Source organism: Mustela nigripes, chromosome 1 (assembly GCF_022355385.1).
Source record: "Mustela nigripes isolate SB6536 chromosome 1, MUSNIG.SB6536, whole genome shotgun sequence".
Classification (NCBI taxonomy): Eukaryota; Metazoa; Chordata; class Mammalia; order Carnivora; family Mustelidae; genus Mustela; species Mustela nigripes.
In genome coordinates this window covers 2226860-2250071 of record NC_081557.1, presented here as the reverse complement: position 1 = coordinate 2250071, position 23212 = coordinate 2226860, and the positions used below count along the sequence as shown (strand labels likewise).

General features: G+C 60.1%; 1 protein-coding gene across 1 annotated transcript; it reads left to right on the top strand.

The window, feature by feature from the left end:
* Positions 1-1522: 1522 nt before the first annotated feature.
* LOC132017102 (tumor necrosis factor receptor superfamily member 1A-like) lies at positions 1523-22263 on the top strand. Its single transcript, XM_059398934.1, has 11 exons — positions 1523-1657; positions 10085-10172; positions 11614-11742; positions 12673-12787; positions 13922-14001; positions 16586-16726; positions 17120-17158; positions 17262-17287; positions 18588-18866; positions 20734-20776; positions 21152-22263. The coding sequence occupies exons 1-11, from the start codon at positions 1583-1585 to the stop codon at positions 21448-21450; spliced, it is 1314 nt and encodes a 437-aa protein (XP_059254917.1). The 5' UTR covers positions 1523-1582; the 3' UTR covers positions 21451-22263.
* The last annotated feature ends 949 nt before the right edge of the window (positions 22264-23212 follow it).

Sequence of the window (23212 nt, the reverse complement as noted above, 5' to 3'; positions counted from 1 at the left end):
CTCAGAATTCCCTCCAGAGCTGGCCCTGTGTCTCTGGTGTGCTGATGTGCTAAACCAACCAGGGAAAGGTAGACGGGTGGACGTGACTCCGCGGGAGCAGCTGGTCCAACCCAGATGGGCAGTTACAAGGGCATTACGTGGTCCTCGGAAACAGTACAAAGCTGGGCATGGTGTCTGGGTCCCTTGGGTTAACCTGGGTGTGTAGACACTGCTGTGATACTCTTGGGTGCCAGGGGTCCGGAGCTGTGCCTCCCACCCCGCCACGCAGTCCTGCCCTTGCCTTGATCCAGGCATTTCTCATCGCCTTGAACCCTCTCTGGGGTTCTTCGAACCCAAGGTACAGTCTGCCGGTTTCTGACAGATTTGTCAAAAAGTGCCAAAACCAAGAAAACCCAGAGCCGTGTGCTAGATGATAAGGCTGAACTTAAAGCACTGTTTGTGGTTTGTCTTTTTTTCCCTCTCAGAGACTGGGGAGATGGTTTTAAATCTGGAGTCCATTGGACGCCAAATTCAAGGTGAGCAGGAACATGGCAGTGGGCCCAGCTCGGGATCCTCGGGCTGTGGTCGGCAAAGCAGAAACCGTGGTGGTCTGGGGACACCCACCCTGCCCTGGGCTGCACCACGAGGCGGGGCACCTGTGGGACTCCCTACGAGCCTGGGGTTTGCTCCTTTACCTGCTTCTACCTTTGCTGGGACCTGACCCCCCACTTTACACGTGCCTCATAGTGCACATGGGGTCTGTCGTCCCTGTAAGGACTGGCAGCCCCCAGACTTCTCAAGAGGCTTCCAGCACAAGCCTCAGGAAGCACTGGGCGAGAGGGACGGGGGAGCCATCCCAGGCACGTTGCAGACCACCAGCCCTAGACGCTCCACACCCAGGCCCCTGGGCCCCAGGCAAGGGCTGTTTTATGAAGGACCCCTGGGCCCGTGCGTGTTCTGGTTCTAAGCAAAGAAGAGACTCTCCTCTCCTGTCTGCCCCACCCCCACCCCGCCCCGGCTTGGCTCGGCCTGTACCTGCCGTCTACACCGTCAGTAAATCCGCTCCCTCCCGCCAGCTCGCGTGGGATCTCCGCCCTGCCCGCGGCCGGCACGCGCTGGGCTGGTCCCGCGGGTCCCCCGGGCTCTCGGACAGGCCGGCCCGCACCTGCCCACCGTGCGGGCGGGTGGGAAGAGTCCGAGTGTCCCCTCCGTCTGCCGGGACGGGTCTTCCCGAGCTGGGGCCGCCGCCCCGCTCCACAGCCAGCCGCGCGGGCTCGGGGGTCCCGTCCCCGCCCCCGCCCCTTCCCCCTCTCCGTCCCGCGCATCCTCTCCGGGGAGAGCGCGCACGCGCACGAGGGCGCGGGGCGGGGGCGGAGCGGGGAGGGGAGGGGTGGGGGCGGAGCGGGGCGGGGGCGGAGCGGGGAGGGGCCCGCCCCCAAAGACTCGGACGCGAGCTCTTCCGGACTAGGGATTGGCCGGAGGCCCCACGGCGGGCGCAATGACGTAGCAGCGCCGCGGGGAAAGGACCGCCCCGTGCCTTCAGCTGCGGGTAAAAGCCGGGCGGGAGCGAGCGCGCCGCAGAGCGCCGTGGGCAGCCGCCGGGATGGGCGCTCTCTGCGGGCCCGCGTGCATCTTGGTGCTGTGCGTGTCCGTCCTGCGGGTGCCTGTCGGAGCCGCGGTGAGGGCTGCGGGGCTGCGGGGCTGCGGGGCTGCGGGGCTGCGGGGCTGCGGGGCTGCGGGGCTGCGGGGCTGCGGGGCTGCGGGGCTGCGGGGCTGCGGGGCTGCGGGGCGGGCCCGGGTGCGGGGCTGCGGGGCGGGGGGGGCCGGGTGCCGGCGGGAGAGAGTGGCCGGTGCGGCGGGGGACCCCGGAGGCGGCGGGCCCGGGCGTGCCCGCGGAGGGCGGGAGCGGCCAGGGCAGCGGCCGGGAGGGCTCGGGCGGCGCCGCAGGGCGCGTGCGGAGCCCGGTGTCCCGCGGGGGGTCCGGCGGGCTCGGGCTGAGCCGCGGGCGTGTCCCGGCGCTCGGGTGCCCTCGGCGGCTGGGGGCGCCCGCGCTCGGCGAGGCTGCGGCCGGGTTGGGGGTTGCGGCCGGGTTGGGGTGCGGGACTCTCGCCCGAGGGCCGGGAGGGCGGCTGCGCGAGCCGGGGCGCTCCGACGGCTCAGCTCCCGCCCCGCGGCCGGCCGGAGGGTCGCGCTCCCGAGCGCGCGCACGGTGGGGCCCGGCGCTGCGGTCGCGGACGGGAGGCCCCGGCCCTCCGCGCCCGGCGATGCCCGGAGTGTCCCGGAGGCCGGGTGGCCGCGGCCTCGCAGGTTTTCTCCCCCGAGAAGGACGAATCTCGCTGACCTTGTACTTCTCCTCGTTTTGTTAAATTCGGTTCACTGACCTCTGGAGCATCCCTGGTTCCGAGGTAGAGGCCAGGGACTCAGCGGTCCCGGTCGCGGGCTCCTTCCGGCCCGCGGGCGGTGCCCCAGGCCGCCCCCGCCGGGCGCCAGCAAGCCTCGGGCTGTGCCTGCCCTCCGGTGTCCCTCTCGGGGCTGCTGTTCTTCCCCTGCCTGCCCCCGCGCTGCTCCGTTGTGTGGCTTCGTTCCGCGGGACGGACTCCTGTGGTCACTGTCTCCGCGTCTGACCCGTCCCACCTAGCGCGGCGTCCACGAGCTCCATCTGGGCTGCTGCAAACGGCGAGATTTCTCGTTTCTGTTGTTGTTTTGAAGACTGAGGGATTTTCCTTGGTCTGTAGGGCATCAGCTCTGTCCCCGTGTCTGTCCCTGGCCGCCTGGGCTCTCTGTGTGGCTTCACTGTCCTGGACGTGCTGCTGTAAACCTTGGGCGCAGATGCCCCTTTGGATCACTCCATTTGTATCTTGTGGGTAAATAATAGTGCGACTGCTGGGTCATAGGGTAGCTCTGTGCGGAACTCTGAGGAACCTCCATATAGTCCTTTAATTTCTGCAAAAGAATTTGTTTACTCATTCACTTATTTCTTAAGATTTTGTTTATTTATCTGAGAGCGCACAGCACAGGAGGAGCAGGGGGAGAGGGAGAAGCAGGCTCCCCACGGAGCAGGGCGTCCAGTGCGTGGGGCTCCATCCCAGGACCTCAGGAGCCTGACCTGAGCTTGCTGAGGGAGCAGGAGGCCGGCTGAGGACAAAGCAAGAGCTGGCGCCTTGCACCCCCCCTTCACCCACTCCCCTCCATAGGTGTAGCATTCCTCAGGCACCCCTGACTGCCATAAAATGATAAATAGTTTACTTGCTGAGATCACAATCCTACAAGACAGGAGTCTCCCTTGGTTTGCAAATGTCCTTGAGATTTACAAACAAAGAAGTTACCTTATCAATAGCCCAATTTCCAGGGACACAGAACTCAGTTCCTCAAGTCTAATGTCACCCTCCCCTCCATAAAAACCGAAGGAGGCGGAAGTAGAAGGAAAAGTAAATAAAGTTAAATTTCTTCTAAACCTAAATCTCATTAACAAGGATGCTTGATGGCAGGAATGTAACATTCTACCAGGAGACTCTCAATTGTCTTTACTTGATAGTGACCAGGCCTTCAATATCCTGATAGTATTCTTTGCCCCAATAGCCCTTCTGGACACCCCTTTGTCCTCACCTACCCAACTCCTGTGTATATAACCAACCACCCCTCACAACCCGGGGCAGCAGCTCTTCCTGCCCACGGGTCCTGTCCCCGTGCTTAAATAAACCACCATTTTGCACCAAAGAGGTCTTAAGAATTCTTTCTTTAGTCGTTGGCTCCGAACCTCCTCACCCCACCGAACTTGACTTAGGTTCTGGGACTTCATCATTTTTGGCGAGCCAGCCAGGAGATTTGTGAGTCTTTACATTTGGACTCTGAGCTTCGGTGCAAATTGGTGAGTACTTTCTCTCCTTTTCCTGTACTCTCATTCCAGGGCTTTTTCAAGGAGTATGGTCTTATTGGAACACTTGCATGTCAATTGCTCAGGCTGTAATCCTCTAGCCCGTGGCTACTCCACGGGGAGGAGAGCGTCTGCCTTTTGGCTGTAAGCTAGTACCCTGGCCGGAATGGCAATAAGGCCCAGAAACTTGATGGCCTCTCTTTGTTCCTGTTCTTATAGAAAGTTGTCTCTCTTGGGCACGGGACAGCCACCTAAGTCACCAGGACGGCTGCCAATCTTAAGACTCCCGTGTGAGGTTTCCTCCTGATTGATCTAATGTGATCCCCTCCACATGCCCGGTCTAGCCACTTCTGGCCGCGGGACCTCCACTGGGAGCCGGTCGAAACCAGTACCCGATTGAATTAAAACGCAACCGGGGACCGTTTCCTAGGGAAGTTGGCTGCAAGGGCCACATGTGTTGGAATGTCGCATAGACCATGATGGATTTCAATCTTTACTGTTTCTCGTCAGTGTCTTCTGCAAACCGCCTAAAGCTATAATTGGGTAATTTTCCCTTGCCAAACTTTTCTAGTATTTCCATGGGTTAAAATGGCAAAACAGTATGCAGTCTTCAGGACAGACGATGAGCATGGCATGGCACAGCGTTTTGGTCCATCCACCAGGCACCCATCAGCAGCCTAGGATGCGATGGGGAAGTGGAGGGACGCCGGCACCCCTCCAGGGCCTTTTATGGCAGGAATGTCTTCCCAGGGAAGGCAGGATGGTGATCAATAGCGATATCTTGAGGGACGCCTCAGGTCGCTTTTGACACACAGGAACCTCTGACATATCCTGCGTGGGACGCTACCCAGGAGTCAGGGGGGATTTGGTAATGGACCTTCTTTACTTTTCTGGACCTCAGGAGCATGACCTGAGCTGACGGCTGCTGCTTCACTGACTGGGCCACCCAGGTCCCCTGACTGAGAGACAGACCAGAGCAGAGGGGGGAGGAATTCCAGCAGACTCTGCAAGCTCAGCACAGAGCCCGCTGCAGGGCTTGATCTCAGGACCCTGAGGTCCTGACCTGAGCCAGAACCCCGAGTCGGATGCTTCACCCACGGAGCCACCCAGGCGCCCCGGATTGTAGTTTTTGTAAATAAGGGTCAGGGTGCCAGTGGGAGTTGTTCGTGGAGTTCCTGATTTCAGTCCCGTCTTGGCATTTTCCTGCCTGGAGGCTGCTGGCAGCGGACACCTTCTTAGACGGGGCTGCCTGCTTCTGCCCATGCGTTTGCCGGGTGTGCATAAGCACGTTGGTCCCGAGTGAGTTCAGAGCAAGGTCTGCCGGGTCCGATGGCTTGTCGTTTTCCCTGTCCTCGTGTGTTCGCCGTCCACGCTGGTGACTCGCAGCTTCCTGGATTGGGGGGGGTCCCTTTGTGCCGCCTGGTCAAGTGTGTCCGGTGATGTTTGCAAGAACGCTCGGACGCGCTGAAAAGCTTGACCCAGAGGGCCTTTCTTTCTCTCCTTTTTATTGTGAGTTTCATTGGTTTTTGTGGCGAATATTGCACCCTGTCCATCTACCACGCGTTCCTTGCGTGTTCATCTGTCTGTGGAGTCTGGCTGCTGCTGTGTCGGGGCCGTTGGGAATGATGTTGCGGCGACACGGGGCTCCGTGGGTCTTCTCAGACGACCCAGAGGTTGAGTTGCTGGGTCGTAGGGTAGTTCTGTGTTTAGTCTGGTGAGGAATCTCCAGAGTGTTCCCCAGAGGAGCTGCCCTCATCCGAATGCCCACGACAGTGTGTGTGTGTGGGGGGGGGGGGTTCCTCTTCTCCGCATCCTCACCGACACTGCTGATGTCTCTGATCCAGCTGTTCTGACAGGTGTCAGGTGATATGTCACTGTGGCTTTGATTTGCGTTTCCCTGACGATGAGTGACGTCCAGCATCTTCTCACAGGTTTGACGACCATCTGTGTCCTTCGGGAAAGTGTCTGCTCGGGTCCTATGCCCGTGTTTTCGCCGGCAGTTCGGTGTTTTGCTACGGTGCTGTGTGAGCTCTCTGCCTGTGCTGGGTGTCAAGTCCTGGTTGGACGTACGGCTCGCAAGTGTCTGCTCCCTTCCAGTCGATGGCCGCTCCTTCTGCCGACGGTGTCCCGTGTTGTGCAGAAGCAGCGAGCCTTTGAGTCCGCGAGACGCGGTCATGCATCAGAGTGTGTCACTTGGCGCCTGTTCGGGTCGGTTCTTCCATCACCCTCTTGTCCTACAGGCTGAAGCTTCCGGGCTGGGAGAACCGGGGACCTGCGCCTTCTGGAAATAGCCCCCCGGCCTGCCTTAAAGGGTGCAGGGCAAATGCGTCCCTTCCCTTCTGCGTGGCTGCGTCACAGCCGCGGCTCAGGGTTCTCAGGACCCCCCTCCGGGGCCTTTTCAAAGCAGGCGGCATGGCTGGTGACTCCCGCGGGGTCCTTCCCCAGAGGACCTTCCACTTCGTGGAGCCAGGGTTGCCGGGAGGGAAGTGCTCACTTGAGAGCGGGGGCACTTTCTCGTTCCCTGACGGGTTTGGCCGCTTGCAGGCCCCTCAGGGCTTCCCCCCTCGAGGGCCGGGGGTCTGGGAGTGCTGGATGGCTGTGGCTCCCAACAGCACAGCAATTCCTGAGGGATATCTTGGCCCAGATGTGAAGGGGCCGGAGGGGACTTGGAGCTTGGGGGGCTGCTGGCAGGGGCCTGAGGGGAGGGCGGGGAGCAGGGGGACCTGGGGCTGGGGTGAGCCCCATGGCGGTGGGGGCATTGCTGCTGGTAGGTGGGCCACGGTGGGACCATGGGGGACCCTTAGTCATCTGGAAGGGAGGTGCCTGCCAGAGGCGGTGAGCTGGGTGCTTGTGTCTGGTGGAAAATGATGGAGTCCCCACAAAACTCAGGTCGTGTGCTGAAGAGTCCGATGTGGTCTTTTTGAGAAAGGAAAATCTGGGATGCGTGGGTGGCTCAGTGGATTGAACCTCTGTCTTCGGCTCAGGTCATGACCTAAGGGACCTGGGATCGAGCCCCGCATCAGGCTCTCTGCCTGGCAGGGAGCCTGCCCCCCCACCCCACCCCACCCCCCCGTCTGCCTCTCTGTCTACTTGTGATCGCTGTCAAATAGATAAATAAAATCTCTAAAATAAAAAATCCATAAAAGGAAAATCCATGTGAAAGCAATCCACGCCAAAGTACAAACATTTCAGATAAAGAGAATGGGACCCTGTGCTTGGTCCCAGCCTGCCCACCCGCTTGCCAGGCTAGCGCCCCAGCTCTGGCTCCAGGAAAGCTGTATTCACAAAGGCTTGCAGCCGTCTGCTGATGCAATCTTTAGAAATACCGCGTCACATAGCTTTACCTCGGTTGCTGAGTTTGGGGGTGGGCTTCTGTTTTTCCACACCCTTGTCGTGGGCCTGCGTGGTCAGGACACACAGGACATGCCCCCAGCGTGCCACGGGGGTGCAGGTGAGACCGCCCATCCCCCCAGCCTGGCTCTCCTCCTGGCTGGGGGTTGGGGCACCGTGTTCCAGCATCCCCAGAGCTGGACACTGGGCCGAACTGGGCTGAACTGGACACTGGGCAGAGTTGGGGTGTCGGAGGGGGCGGGGCGGGGTGGGGCGGAGGCCGGTGGTCCTGAGCCAGGAGCGGGTAGGGGACAGGACACGACTTCTTTTACTGTTCTTTGCCACTTGGAGCGTCCGCTTGCTGACTGAGCTGGAGAGCCTCAGGCGGACAGAGGAAACGGCCTCCATTATGTTCTTGACCAGGCTGAGTTCCAGAAAGGAAAGCCGCTTTCCTCTTGTCGTGAGAGTTTTTTTCCTTTTTCACTAGGGTTTTAATTTTTCAGGTTTCATTTTGAGATAGCGCTTGACTTTTGAAGTTACCAAAATAGTCCAGATGGTTGTGCAACCGTGTCGATGGGCTGGGTGCCACCGCACTGTACACTTCCCAGTGGTTCCTTGTGAGGGGCGTGCACATGAGCCCCCAACAAAGAAAAAACGATCCTCCCCTGCCCCGCAAAACACCAAGCCCAGGGAGCTAAGACAGCAGAGACTGGGCGCTGGTAGATCCCATGCAGAGCTGTACAGCCGGCCCCTGTGCCGCGCGCTCAGAACCAGGGGCCGACTTGGAAGCAGGGGCCTTCCTTGGGTCCCTGACGCCCTGCCAGTGACCTGCTACCCCACCCCTGTCTCCCTCGGGCCGCATTGTTGTCAGTCTGTCTTCTCTTCCATGATCTCCACGTGCTTGTCGAGTACTTATCCATGGTTTCGTGGAATGTGGCTCCATTTGGAGCTCGTCGCTGGCTTTTTGTGAATAAGTTCGCGTTTGGCATTTTTGCAAAAGTGCCGTGGGAGAGACTCTGTGTCCTTCCGGCTGCCCCATCTCAAAAGACGCCCGACATCAGTTGGTTCCTTCAGTGACGACGATGGCTTTGGTGACAGTTCAGGGGGTGTCGGCCTCAGGAAAGTCCGTGTCTTCTCCGTCTGTGGTCAGCAGTGTCTTGAGGACGTTGCCTTTGGAACTGCGCCTACACTGCGTGTTCTCGGAGCTGTCGTGCACGCGTGCCCTCACCGCTCGAGGCCGCCTGAAGCGTGTGTCGTCGTCGGACTCACGTGGGATTTCCCGCATTACGCCCTTCCAGATACTCTCCTGCCATGTTTTGTCTTGTCTAAGTCAACATGTAACGGAAACCAATAAAAACTAAAAACGGAATCTCGTCCGTTTTTCCTGGGAGAAAAGGGAAGTGGAGACAAGGAAAAGGAAGCAGAAGCCGGAAAAGAAAGGGAAAGGGACTGCACGGGACAGTGGGGTACGGACGCGGCGTCCCCTGCCGCGGCCGTCGTCACGGGACAGTGGGGTACGGACGCGGCGTCCCCCGCCGCGGCCGTCGTCACGGGAGAGTGGGGTACGAGACACAGCATTCCCCCGCCGCGGCCGTCGTCACGGGAGAGTGGGGTACGAGACACGGCATTCCCCCGCCGCGGCCGTCGTCACGGGAGAGTGGGGTACGGACACGGCATTTCCCCGCCGCGGCCGTCGTCACGGGAGAGTGGGGTACGGACACAGCATTCCCCCGCTGCGGCCGTCGTCCCGCACCTGCGAACAGGTCGAACTCCTTCCCAAACCATCGGGCGAGCGAAGAAGGGAAAATGTGGCGAGGCGGGCTCTGCGGAGCCAGAAGGGAGGCGGCCGGCCCGCGGGAGGGCGGCGCAGGTGGGTGGCAGGCTCTTCCCGGCCGGACGCAGCCCGAGTGCCGTGGGCTTGAACGGGCAAGAGTGTCCTGCCGCTTAGCGGAGCCAGGAGCGGCCGCCACTAGCCGCCTCGGGTTAGAGGAGAATGTCGCCGAGCGGGCAGCCTGGCACACCGGAATTCAGCAGGCGGCCCGGGTGCCCGGCGTCCCTGCAGCGCTTGTGAAGCCCCTCGCCCCCCGCCGTGGGGCTCAGCATGCAGACCACAGAGCCTGCCGTCGTCGGGGACACCTACAGACGCACGCGCTTGGCGGGAGGCTGACTGCACCTCGCACAGCAGTAGCCCGAGCAGCGCGCGCAGTGAGGACGGCGGTCACGGGACCGCGTCCGGGGGCTTCGGTGTGTGCACGCGGGGGCAGGTACACGCTTTGCATCCCCTGTTCCAAGCGGAGGCCCACGTGCTCTCCTGATTCGTACACACGTAGCTGCTGCACCCGTGAGCTCGGACAGAAGCGGAACCCTCGGGGCGCTGGGGCGGCTCAGCCCTTTGAGTGTCCGACTCTTGGGTTCTGCTCAGGTCACAGTCTCCGAGTCGTGGGATCGAACCCCGTGTCGGGCTGTGCACTCCGCAGGCTTGGGGGGTTCTCCGCAGTCTGCTTGGGGTCTTGCTCCCTTTCCTCGGTCCTACACTGCCTCTGAAGTAAAGAAGTAAATCATTTACAAAAAGAAAAAAACCCAAAAACAATACTTAGTCCCAAACGATTCAGCTCTGGCCAGACCAGGGGGTTAGACAGCAGCAGTAGGAGCAGTGGACCAGGCCACCTGTGTAGGGAAACGAAAGAGCGTTTTCCCCCAGAGTAACAGTGCTCCAGGTCAAAGTCCAAAAGTATGGGGATACGTAGGAAGTTCCCACGAGGTGTCCCCCAGCAACGCCGACCCCCGTGAGATGGCAGGGGCTGTCCCCTGTGTGCTTGCTCCTGTCCCACCAGAGGGTGTGTGTGGCTTCGTCTCCAGTGGCAGCTTCTCTGATGGCCCCATCTCCTTTTCTGCTCGAAGGTGCCGCTGCTGGGCGGTGAGCCTGACTGCGGCCTGGATGAGTACAAGCCAGACGGTCTCGAGCGGTGCTGCAAGAAGTGTCCTGCTGGTGAGTCCCAGGGAACCTTCTGGAGCCTTGTGGGACGGCCCTCCCAGACTGGAGAAGGGAAGCTGTGGGCCCTTGGAGCAAAGCCGGAGGCTGGCACAGGAGATGGGTGGGGAGACCTGCACTGGCTCAGGTGGGTGGGCCCCTCCTTGGCCATCGGCCACCCCATGTGAACAGGGTTGTGGGCTTGTTTTGTCGGGGAGGTACCTTGAGGAGGATGGAGGACAGCGTGGGGGCGCATGGCCAAGCCCGGTACTCTCCGTCGCCCTCCCATTGGGGTGACTGTGGACACCTGAGGAAGGGGGTCCTCTCGGGGCAGCAGTGAGCCCTGTTGTCAAGCACAGCTTGTCCACGGAGGCTCATCTGCCTTCGTGAGGAGTCTCTGAATGAGTCCCATGGGTCAGGCGGGGGCCCCAGGCCCCCGGTGCCGCTCTGCCCAGCCCCCACGCCACGTCCTCTCCACTCGCAGACAGATGTGCACACGTGATCCGTGAGAGTTCCTTCACGGATCCCCCTTCGGGGGTGACCAGTTCCTCCACCCTTCACCACCTGTGTCCCCCACTCCCCCTCCGACACTCTCGGCCACTGCAGGGCTCCTGCTTCGGGTCCCGAAGATCCACACCTGGACCCTCACCCTACATGCTCCCAGCACACCTATGCATGCACCATGCGTGTGTGTGTCCACACCTGTGCACACTGGCACCCACAGCACACACGCACAGCCCGTGTGGGCACGAAGGAGACACAGGTTCTTCACCCGGAAACCTTGTGAACTCAGCCCGTGGGCCAAGCACAGGTGTGACACACCTCTCCCAGCGAGGTGTGCTTGGCTCAACTACAGCCTTTGCCCGAGGCAGGCAGTAGAGCAGGGGCGCCTCTGGGACTGGTCAGAGACCTCTGTCTCCAGACCTCGGGGTTCCCCGTATATGAGTTGGACGCTGTGCAGCCCACCCTGGGGAGCCAGGAGTGGACCCTCAGACGTGGGGCTCTCGGTCCTCTGGTGTGTGTGCTCAGAACCGTGTGCTGACACGTGTTCCGACATGTCGCTGAAAGCCGTGGGCACCAGGTCCCCAGTTCCTGGGACACGTGTGGCCAAGTGTCAATAAAGAATGTTTCAAGGAGGGGGCGCCTGGGGGGCTCAGTGGGTTAAGCCTGTGCCTCGGCTCAGGTCATGATCTCAGGGTCCTGGGATCGAGCCCCACATCAGGCTCTCTGCTGAGCCTGCTTCCTCCTCTCTCTCTGCCTGCCTCTCTGCCTACTTGTGATGTCTCTCTGTCTCTCTCTGTGTCAAATAAATAAATAAATAAAGTCTTTAAAAAAAAAAAAAAGATTGTTTCAAGGAGATGGTTGGCAGGGGTTGGTCCTCGAGTAGAGGCGTCAGGGGTCGGGTCTGGCCCGCCCCCACCGGGGCTCCTACCTCACCTCTCCTCCTCCCCCTTCCCAGGCTCTCACGTCAGCAGACACTGTGTTGTAAACCATGGTGTTCCGCTGTGTAGCCAGTGTGAACCCGGAACCTTCCTCGCCCACCAAAACGGGCAGACCAGCTGCCAGCCGTGCACTGCATGTCGAGCAGGTAAGTGAGCCACCGTCCCGCCCAGAGGGATCTTTGGATCGGAAAACCTCGCCGCCTCGCCTGGGCTTGTTGGTACGGCCCCCAACGGAATTAGGCTCGACGGGAGAGCTGCCGGGGTACCAGTCCCCGGTGTTCTTACACACGGGATGACGTGTGCTTGTGGTTAAAGAGTGAGCCTGCGGGTCGGGACTGTAGAGACGCTCTGTGCAAGAAACATACACAGAAGTTTCTTTTTCTGTGTGAGCAGCACGTTGTTTTAAAGGACGTAATTCCTTAAGAAGACACGGTCTGCGCTAGCAGAGGAAACAAGGTGCTCTGAGATAACTCCAGCAGAGGTTGTCTAGAACGTTTATGTGAACGTTGTACGGGAATCTGTGAATCCAGCTGTGCTCCGGCCCATTTCGTGCCGTGGCCGGCGCGTCCGGTTTCGGGAAGCACGAAAGCGCGGGGATGGGCTTTGGAGGGCTGATCCTGCCTGTGCGTGGGACGTGGTCCCCAGCGGGGTGTGGTTCTGTTCTGGCGTCATCTGGCCGCGGAACGCTGTTCTTGGCGTCAAGCACCCAGGAAGGGATCGAGGCGGGGGGTGGTAGTCAACACGTCCGCGGTGGGTATTGCCGGAGTTGGTGGGGGTCTCTCTGTGGACCATTGCTCGTCTGGGCTTTCTCTCCCACTGCGTCTCTGGCAGTGCGGTGCTCTTCTCTGTGGGGCGGACACATGAACGGAACCACGGGGTGGTTTCAGAGCAGGCAGCCCCGGCCCCTCGCCCGGATGGAGGGCTGAGGTCTGGCTGTCAGGTCCCTCTCTGCCACTGCAAGGAAGGGCGGGGGGGGGGGGACTCGGTTCCATGGCCTCCACCGTGGGACTGCGCACAGCCCTGTATGGGCCAGACGGTCCTGTCCCCCAGGCTGACCTTCAACCCTCCTCCTACAGACCAGGAGGTGGTGGCAGCCTGCACACAGACCAGCGACCGGCAGTGTCAGTGCAAGACGAGGAGCTTCTACTGTGACTCACCGAACTGCGCGGAGAATTGCTTCCGGTGTAACAGGTGCTGGGGGCACGGGTGTGGGCCCTCCTGTAGTTACACTATGGCGGACCCTGAGCCCCCAGCAGGGGTGGAAACCTCCAAGAGGCGCAGAGGGAGGGGAGGGGAGGAGGGAGCCATCGAGGGTTCTGGGGGAAGAGCGGTCTGCGCAGATGGAATGGGCGCAGAGCAGCGTGACCACTCGTGCGCCATGAGTGGCCTGTGGCTGCCGTCTCTGGGCCACAGCTGGGTGCATGTGAGAAAACCAGCAGAAATGTGTTCTCTCACAGTTTTGGAGACCAGAAGTCTGAACTCAGGGGTCAGCAGGGCCATGCTCCCCCCGCAGACTTTAGGGAAGGACCCTGCCTTGCCTCTTCCAGCCTCTGACGTTGCTGTCACTCCTCGGGGCTCCTTGGCTTACCTGCTGTGCCCACTTCTGTCTTTATGAGGTGGCTTTGCGTGTTTGTGTCTGTCTCTCTTCACATGGCCCTCTCTCTATCCCAGCACACGCTGACCTGCTGCAAGGACACCGGTCACGGATGAAGGCCCACCGTAGTCTGGTGTGACCTTATCCGTCATGTGAGCATCTCTGCAGACACCCCTCCGAGGTTCTGGGTGGGCACGGATGTGGGAGGACCTTCTGGGGAACATTAATGGTGGCAGAGCCACTAAAAGAGTAGCTGGCATTGGTGAGGCACGTTATAAACTGACATGCCTTGGGCTGTATTGAACGGCAGCTTCCTTGGACTGAGTGTCCAAGGTCAGTAGTGCTTTCAGGTGAGGTTCGATCAAGGCTCTGGCTGCTCTGTCTCCCCTCGCACGTCCACCTTTCCAAGAGCTTTGGCTTTGGGCTAACTTCTTTCCTGAGGGAACTAGAGATACAGATGAGGAGGCCAGTTCTCCCGGCACACACAGTGCTGTCCAGGAGCGGGTGTCCCCCATCCCACAGGTCCCAGAGCACAGGACAGAGCTTTACTCTTATGTCTACCAATCTGGGCCAGACATCGCGGAGATGCCGGGCAGTGACTGGGTGAAGGCTGGCAGCCATCTGGGGAGCTGGGGTTCCTCCTGACCCCTGACCCGTGGGTGGTGAGAAGGATGATTCGGGCCGTGTCCAGACAGGGAGGAGCAATGCTGAGAGAGTCCTGCCTCTTTCAGATGTACTGGCGCTGTCATTCGGCCCTGCAATGCCACACATGATACGGTCTGTGACTCGGACGCTGGTGCAGACACACCAGGTAAGAAACAGGTACTCTGTCTTCCATCCAAGTCGGGAGACCCTCCCCATAAAAGTAGGACGTTTAGGCTTTGCAGGCCTGGGTGCCATGAAAGCGTGCAGGCCTGGGCCGTGGCGTGGATGTGGCCCAAGGGCCATGGTGCACAGCCCTGGCTCTTGAGTAAGCAGATTGCTTGGCTCCGGCACCGGGCTTGTGACCGGGGAAGCTCCCTGCCGGCGCCCCCACACAGCAGGAGGGGCGGGGAGTGGCTGGCTTCCGTGAGCCCTGGGGTTTGCTCCCGCTCAGTTAACACCTCTTCTGACGGACTGGGACCCCGAGCCAGACCAGGTCCCTGCCTTCAGGGGCGCTCAGTTGGGCCCCAGGGCTTTGAGGTGTGCAGAAGCCGGGAGGCGAGCTGAGGACCCGGCCTTTGGGCCTCTTATGCTCCGTGTCTGAGCGAGACTCGTGCTGCTTTGAAGTTGAGTCGTGGGCAGGTTCCTTCTTGGTTGTGTTTTTTGTTTGTTTGTTTGTTTTATGTATTACAGCTTTATAGCTTTTTTTTTTTTTCAAAGATTTTATTTATTTGACAGAGATCACAAGGAGGCAGAGGGGCAGGCAGAGAGAGAGAGAGAGAAGCAGGCTCCCTGCGGAGCAGAGAGCCCGACGCGGGGCTCGATCCCAGGACCCTGGGATCATGACCTGAGCCGAAGGCAGAGGCTTAACCCACTGAGCCACCCAGGCGCCCCTCCTCGGTTTTGAGGGTTAGAGCGGACCCCTGACAACGTGGGGTCGAGGGCACCGGTTCCCCACACAGTGGAAAATCCACTGAGAACCTTTGATTCCCCACAAAAGCTAACTACGAAGGGCCTCCTGTAGAATGCAGCCTCCACAAAGACCCGGACGGTCGGTCGTTTCCTGGGTCGTGTGTCACACGCACCCATTTGCTGTGCTGTTCCCACAGCGTACACTAGAGAGACCGGGGTGCTAAGGAGGCGGTGCGGACCAGCACACATGCCGGCGGCCCAGGACCGCACTCGCTGAAACAGTCCGTGTGCACGTGGGCCCTCGCCCTTGCACGCTGGGTCGTGGACGGTCAGCTTTATCTGTAGAGGCGGTGCTGGCGTACAACTTGTGGGTACAGCCCCTTTGTGTGTCGTATCCCGGCCTCGGCGGGTGCCTTCTCATCCGACGCTCGAGGGTGTCTTGGTGGCGGGACCTCCACTTTCATGGCATCCCTATATCACCGTGTCCTGTGTGGTTGGGGCGCGGGTGTCGTGCGGGAGAAATCTCTGGTCACTTGAAGGACTCTGTATGGCTCCACTTTGCAGACGTTGGGCTGCGGTGAACCCGGCTGGGTGTGAGGTAGGAGCTCAGGGTTCGGAGTGTTTTTCCCACCTGCACATCCGCATGACCCAGGATTGTGTTTTGCAAAGACCGTCCCTTCCAGCTGCCGCCAGTGTCCCTTGGCTGGACAGTGAGCATCCCTGTCCCGTCTTGGGCCACGGCCAACTTCACAGCAGGCCCTTACGTCAGAGGCACAGGATCCCCTCACTCTTCCTCTGGGTCGTCCGGCTGCCCTGGGATGTTGGGGTGTCCGGGGTGTCCGTTTACGTGGCAGCATCAGCTTGTGGATCCCATGGACCGTTCTGACTCGTGGAGCTTGCACTTTTAAAGCATCTTTTTTTTTTTAAACATGGGCACTGGCTCCATCTATTCTTTTTTTTTTTTTTTTAAGATTTTATTTATTTATTTGTCAAAGAAAGAGAGAGAGAGAGAGCGAGCACAAGCAGGCAGAGTGGCAGGCAGAGGCAGAGAGAAAAGCAGGCTCCCCACTGAGTAATGACCCCGATGTGGGACTTGATCCCAGGACCCTGGGATCATGACCTGAGCCGAAGGCAGTGGCTTAACCAACTGAGCCACCCAGGTGTCCCTAAAGCATCTTTTAACACCAAAGATAACAAGAGCAAGTTAGGAACGGCCTAAGAAGGGCATAAATGGTGGCATCACGTGAAAGACTTGCCCTGTCGCCTCCCTCACAGCCCTGGCTGCCGATGCCGATGCCTCAGGTGGCCGACATCCAGGCTCTAACAGGCCTGCCCTGCCCCATGTGTCCATGTGTCCTTGTGTCCTTTTGGTGCTGTGGTGTCACCAGCGAGAGACCAGGACACCTGAGTAGTTCTGCCAGCTCTTCCCCCAGGGTGGACCTGCCTTGCCCCTCGGGCCACCGTGGGTGGGCCTTGCTGCCGTCAGGACTGACCATCCTGTGCCTCAAGCTGGTGCAGGTGCAGAGGCAGAGCCCAGTCCTGGGAAACCAGGACCTCTCGCCACTCATCTGGCCATGCAGAGCTCCTGCTGGCTCCAGCCGCCTGCGCAGGATCCCACATCCTGTGAGCCCCGGGCCCTCGTCTGTGACACAGGAAGCATGAGCCTCTCCTGCCTCCCAGGAGGGACGTCACATTCAGGATCATGGTCAGCGGGAGACAGGGCTTGGGGCCCTGAAGGACCACAGGGCCTCCGTTCCTCCCAGAGCCGGGCTTCCTATAGCTCGTCTTGTCTCGTGAGTGAGGAGCACGTGCCTGACCCTGCTCCACCTGCCCTGTTCCAGGAAAACAAACACCCAAGGATGTGTCCGCCCATGAATTAAAAATAGTCATTATTGTCCCTGTCATCTTCGGGATCATTTTCCTCATCATCATCATCAGCAACATCTTCCCTGGCGTCTTCTGTCGCCTCTTTAAAAGGAAAGGTGAGTCGGCGTCAGGCCAGACCTGGAGAAGGCAGAGCAGCGGGTGCACCGGGGGCTCCGAAGGGACCTGCGGTTGGGCGTCTGCCGTTAAAGCAGAGCCGTTTCATTTTCGCATTCTCAGGTCTGAGCTCAGAGCTCTGCCGCCCGCTCCCGGCACACAGCGCTTAAGACGCGAGCCTCCGCTCAGCTGGCTGGAGACACCGTGTCCGGGCGCTGTGGGACCCGGCGCAGGGAGGGGCGGGTGTTACGTCAGCCTGGGGGCTCCTGGAGGGAGGCAGGGCAGCCGGGTGCGGGCCGTGCACCGGGGACACTCGCCTCCTGAGCTCCCCCTGTGCTCCCCTGTGATCCGCCCTGTGCTCACCCTCTGTGCTCACGTCCTGTTCCCCCTCGCAGGTTTGTGGCCTCGGTGGTGTTTCACCGGCATCTGCAGAGGTAAGGACACTATGTCATAGATTCAGAGCAGTGTCGTCCATTGCAGAAGTCGTTGTCTCTGTTGGTAGCGGTTCTGATTCTTTCTCCTCTTCTTGGTCCTCAGGAACGGCAGACGGGCCAGGCAGCACTGTAAGTATAGCCCTTCGGATTCCCTGACGATGGCACCAGGCCTTGGTGGCAGCAGAGTCCCATAACACATTCCAGGGGGTGGGGGCAGTCAGTGGGCGCACGGGAGCCCCTGCTTTCCAGCCGCGTGTGCTTCTACCTTGGTGGATCCCCAGAACATGCTAGTTGGAGACTTCCGTTCTGCCGGTCTAGGCCAGAGTGGAAATGAGGGGCAGCGGGGCAGAGGGCTGTGCGTGAATATGCGGAGGCCCCTGGAACGGGTCAGCGCCACTGGGGAGCACAAAGCAATAGAGCCTGTTGCCTCCAATCTGTGGGCTGGACTCGGGGGCGGGGCTCTTTCAGGGCTCCGATGAGCATCCCCACCCCCCCACCTCTTCAGACGGGCTGGGAACCCAGGTTGTTGTGGGATTGATGTCTCAGCGCGTCTGCTTCTCTTCCCGCGTCCATGCATCCCCGAGTCGGCCTCCTGGAGGTCGCTCCCCATGGCGGTCGGTCACTTCTTACAGCAGGGCTCCCGTCAGTCCAGCGAGACCTCCTGTAGTCGGGTCCTGCTTGCAGGCGTAGAGCTCTGGGTGCAGACCCACGGGCACAGCTCGGGGGTGCTGCGGGGTGGTCCTAGACCCCTGCCGGGAAGCACAGAGGGCCAGATGGATGACTTGTCCGGTTCCCCGGAGGGTTCCAGAGTTGTGCTTGCACCACGGTGGAGACTCTGAGTGTGCGGGAGCGTTTCATCCCCAAACCCAATGTGCACATCCTCCTCGAAAGATGCTTTATTGCGGGGCGCCTGCGTGGCTCAGTCAACTCCGAGTACGACTCTCACACTCAGCTCAGGTTGTGAGTTCAGGCCCCACGCTGAGGTGCCTGCTGGGCGTGGGGTCTACTTCAGTGGAAAAAAATATGTTGCTATTCTTAAGTGCTACCTGTCACCTGAGCAGCCAGCAAGTGGCACAGGTACTGAGCAGGGTCCTCAGGGAAAAGTCCCAGAGCCGGCAAGAATTACCAGAGCGTGAGCCGGAGACAGACGTGAGCGAGGCTGTTGGGAAGACTGCGCACCCAGCCTCGCCCGGGCAGGGTCGCCGCAGACCGCCCCTGTGAGGAGGCGGTAGGACCAGATATGCCTCTGTCTTTGGGGCCCCTTTCAGACCGAACAGGTTCGGGGGAGCTGTTCTCTAAAATTGCCTGTTTGCTGCCAGCCCCACAAGCCGCAGGAATTTCCCGCCATGTGGGGGCTTGGGAAGTGCCTATGTGGGCAGGCCCCGGGGCCAAATAACACGACCTTGTCCGACCTTGTCCTTGACCACAGACTTCCCCTTGGCACAGTGAGTCTTTGGTGCCCTTGAATTCCGAGAACGAGCAGCCAGCCGCTGACGTGGAAGCGTCCTCCTCGGGAGCCAGGCTGGAGAGGGAGGGCTCAGCCTCGACGCCCACGGCCGCGCCCCGCCCAGCGCCCTCCGAGGAGCCGGCGGAGGCCACCGAACCGTTGCAGGGGGCAGTCGGGGGGAGCCCCGTGATGCCACAGCAGGCGCTCCAGAGTGTGGACCCGATGGCCCCTGGGCCCCCCAGCCTGAGGACCCTGGAGCAGGTACGGAACCGTCCGGGAGGGACCGCGGGGCGGCCTGTGCGTCCTGAGCTCCTCCCGGGCTCCGCGTTCAGTGCCAACGTGCGTGCTGCTCGGTACTTGTGGGATTTTCCTAGGGCAGCTTCCGCGGCCCCCGGGGTGTGTGTTGTGTCCCCGTCCTGGGGTGGAAGTCCAGGAATGATATGGGGACTCCGGTGCTGCTGCCCAGGCTGTGAGAGACTGTCTGGGCCGGGCTTCTCCGCAGGTGGCAGCTGGCATGTGGCCGACTGCCGGGCTCGGTGGCTTGTGGGAGAGTCACCCCAAGATCTGGGTCCATCCTCGCGGTGTCTCCCTGTGTGTGAGTCCATGTCCAGATTCCCTTTTCCCTGAGGACGCCGGTCAGGCTGCAGTGAGGCTGACCCTCGCGCCCTTGTGCCTCTGTCGTCCACCACGACCCTATTCCCAGCTACAGTCCTGGTTAGGGGTGTGGACATCCATGTCTGGGGGTACAGTTCAGTGCCTAGGAGCCCCACCTGCACCTGCTTCCTGGAGGGGATGTGACACCGAGGTGGGCACGGGGGCTCCCAGAGCGTCCTTGTCCGGGTCCCGTGGCTGGGGCGCAGTGGGACCGAGGAGGCCCAGCCGGCTGGTGTGGACGCCATCGCCTCCACAGCGCGTGTGGTTCTCAGGTCGGCCCAACGCCCCTTGGCTGGCACCTCCAGTGCACCAGGCCCAGCCTCTGCGTAGCAGGGACTTCCGAGGGAGGGGCGAGCGGACGCAGCACCCCTGTACGGTGTAGGCCGGGCTCGCCGGGGAAGAGCAATATTCCCCATGCTCCGTAGCGGGGCTGTGGGAGTCTGTCCCCCTGTGACCCCTGCGGAGGGTTTGACTGGAGGAGCCGACAGCCGCTCTGCGGTGCTGGGGAGTCAGGCTCTTCGGGAAGAGGAGACAGCGCGTGCATCATGGGGCAGAGCTCGGGTGTGCAGACTGGCCAGGCCTGATGTCTGAATTCTGAGGTCAGGGCACAGGTGGGGAGTAGAGGGACAGGGTTCCAGGGAGGAGATCGCAGGGCTCCTGTTCCGCAGGCCATGACCCGTGGGGTCCCGTGGCGTGGGCGGGGAGGTTGGGAACTCCAGCGCAGAGACTGGGTTCCTGGGCCGAGTGCCCACGGACATCACTGCAGGGAGGGAGCCCCTGACTCTTCAGATTCTCAGCCGGCTCTGAGACGGGTCAGGGTGGAAGTCGGGACCCGTGCCCGTCTCCGCAGGAGCCCCAGGGGGCCCTCTCAGCCCTGCCCCGGGAGCACCTGCATTCTTCCCCGTCTTCTGGCCGAGCAGCCCCTGCCCAGAGCGGATAGTTCCATGCAGGTCCAGCTGTGGGGGAGGCAGAGCCGGGGTCTGAAGGTGCGGCCCTCGGGCCCGCAGCGGGCGGCCTGACAAGGACAGGGTCTAACTTTGTGCGCGGGGACCGGGGCGGCGGGGCTGCCGCTCACAGGAGCTCCGCGCGGGCATTGTCCTCCGCTGGCTCGTCCTTGCCGTCTCCCGGCCCTTCACGGAGCCTTCCTGGGGACGGGCGTGCTGTGCTGTCCGCTCGTACTCCCTGGAGCAGAGCAGGTCACCCCGAAGTGATACAGTTCAGCGGTACCTGCCCGCCCACTGGAGCCGGGTCCACGGGGCCGCCTCTGGGGGGTGGGTGTGACGTTGGGGGGCTAGACCTGGAGCACATGCCAGGGCTGTGAGCTCGGGCCCCCATGGGGTTTCCCCAGATGCCTTCTCGTGTCCCCCGAGGCTCCCCTGTCCGCACCCACTGCTCCCGCAGTCCTGATTGCGCTTCTGCTTCAGCCTCGCGCCTTCTTCCTCCTCCTGGAACAACCTGTTTCTTCTCTCTGTAGGAATACGAAGCTAAGTATTTTGTGAGGGACCCGTCCCGCGAAGGTACGTGTCTGAACCCCTCTGTTCTAGGGACTGAGAAGTCTCCCTCTTGTCTGGCCTGAATGTCAAGGCCTGGCGTCCCTGTGTCCCAGAGCGGGCCGCCTGCCTGCGTGACCCCGCGGGGACCGTCTGGCCACCTGAGATGCGTGTGTTCCCTCTCCAGAGGGACACGAGGGGAACAGTGTTTGTCAAACGAGGGTTGTGTGGGCTTCATGGACCTTGAATACCGTGTCGATGGGAGGAAGTGTTCGTGCTTTTTCAGGAGAAGTGAGCGGGGGAGGGAATCCTTGGTAGAGCCATCGGTGAGCAGCTCCAGCAGGTGCCACGTGGCCCCCACCGGCCGCGTCAACAGTTCCCCCTCGTTTTTACTTTTCTCAGCCCAGATCTACTATAAGTTTGAAAGCAGCATCTCTGATAGAGACTGGAAACCATTCATGAGGTTCCTCGGACTAGGGGACAGTGACATTGACAACTGTGAGTGCCAGTACCCCGGCGACGTGATGGAACAGCACCACCAGATGCTGCGCGTGTGGAGGACCCGCACGGGGAGTGGCGCCTCCGTGTTCGGGCTGCTCGCGGCCCTCCGTAAGATGCAGCTGCAGATGCCTCTGGAAAATATCATAAACTGGTTACTCGACGAAGGACTCTTGGGCAGGCATGCGGAGACCTCTCAATAAACTTCGGGCTCGGGCTATGCCTGTACCGGCGTCCTGAATGGATGTGATCTGACCTCCGTTCCTAGTTTGTATCGTACTGGAACCCTCTTGAGTTCGTGACAGAACGGTCCGCACTTCCTAATAGATTCGCAGATTGTTTGCGATGGGGAGGTCGGGTCTAGATCCCAGCAAGACCGCTTCCTGCCTGACAGGACGAGCTGTGGGACTGCCTGTGGCTGAGGTGCTGCGTTTGGGCAGGGTGTCATGGTCTCCACGAGTCCTGAGCCGGGTGGTTGGGGAGCCGCAGGCAGCACCCTCCCTCGGCAGCCCTTTCCCCAGGCATGGGGGCTAGAGTTTTCTGCCCTGATCAGCTCTTGGGTCTCAGATCTGGGACGTCCCTGTGACCTAGAAGGGGGTGTGAGTGTGACTGAGGTTCTTCAGTATAAGCCTCAGTATAAGCAACTCAGTGGCAGGCACCCTCTACCTAATTGTTGAGTGTTTTATTTTTAAGTATATATAGTTAAATTCAGTTATAAAAATCATGATTTGATTTTATGTATACATCAGAAGTAGTGGTAATATTTATAGCATTAAATTAAAAAATTAAATTTTGTGTGTTTATAGTATTTTTTCTTTCAATCTTATTTTTTTTAGTTTTTAATAAGTATAATAAGTTTAATTGTTTTGTGTATAGTGTTTTTTCTTTCAATCTTATTTTTTGTTTTTGGTAAGTTTAATAAGTTTTTTTGCGTTTAGTATTTTTTCTTTCAATCTTTTTTTGTTTTTAATAAGTTTAATAAGTTTTAATAAATTTAATCAGTTTTTTAAAGTTTATTAGCATATATTGTATTATTTGCTTCAGGGTGCAGGTCTGTGAATCGTCAGGCTTACACACGTCACAGCACTCCCCACAGCACGCGCCCTCCCCGTGTCCGTCCCCACCCCCCTCCAGCAGCCCTCAGTTTGTTTCCTGAGATGAAGGGTCTTCAGGTCTTCAGGTGTGTCTTTCTCCCCAGTCCCATCTTTTTTTTTTTTTTTTTTTTTTTTAGGTTCTTTTTTTTTGCTTGGGGGGCGCTTGTGTGTGAGCAGGGGCAGGGCTGTGGGGGGGGGGGGGGGATCAATCCCAGGCAGACTCCCTGTCCAGTGCAGAGCCAGGTGCTTTCCAACTGAGCCACTGCCAGACTCCTGAAGTTAAAAATTAACCTTTACCTAATAAGATTTATATTTTAAATCACACTTGCTTCCTTTCTGGTGGGCACAGAACACACAACCTGGCTGTGACGCCCTTGGCGGGGGCTTCCTATGCAGCGGATCACACGGCTGTCATTTGCTAGAGGGAGGGCTCTGCCCTGAGGACTGGAGGCTGGAGGGGCCTCTCCGGGTGCATGGTGTCTCCCCAGGGTGTCTGTGTCTGGAAGTGACTGTGCTGTCCTCCCATGGCTTCAGAATGTGAGCTCCACCCTGCCCCTCACCCCGAACGTCACCGGTCCCTGGGGTCCCACGCAGATGTGTCTGTCTTTCCTTCCCGCTCCTAGCCTCCTCAACTCCTCCCTGTGAAAGTCGGTGCCACACCCGCTCAGCCATCTCAGAGGTGGGTCACCACCCACTCTCTTGTCCCCCTGCGCCCCAGCCACATCCCTGGGTTTGCTGCTTCCTGGGGCGCTCCCTGGACTCTGGGCTCGCCCCACTAAGGGGGCCATTTATGCTCCTCTGGATTGAAAGTCTTCGATCCTGCTTTCCTCTGGGTCTCCTCAGTCCATTCTGCCGCCAGCCGGCACTGGGG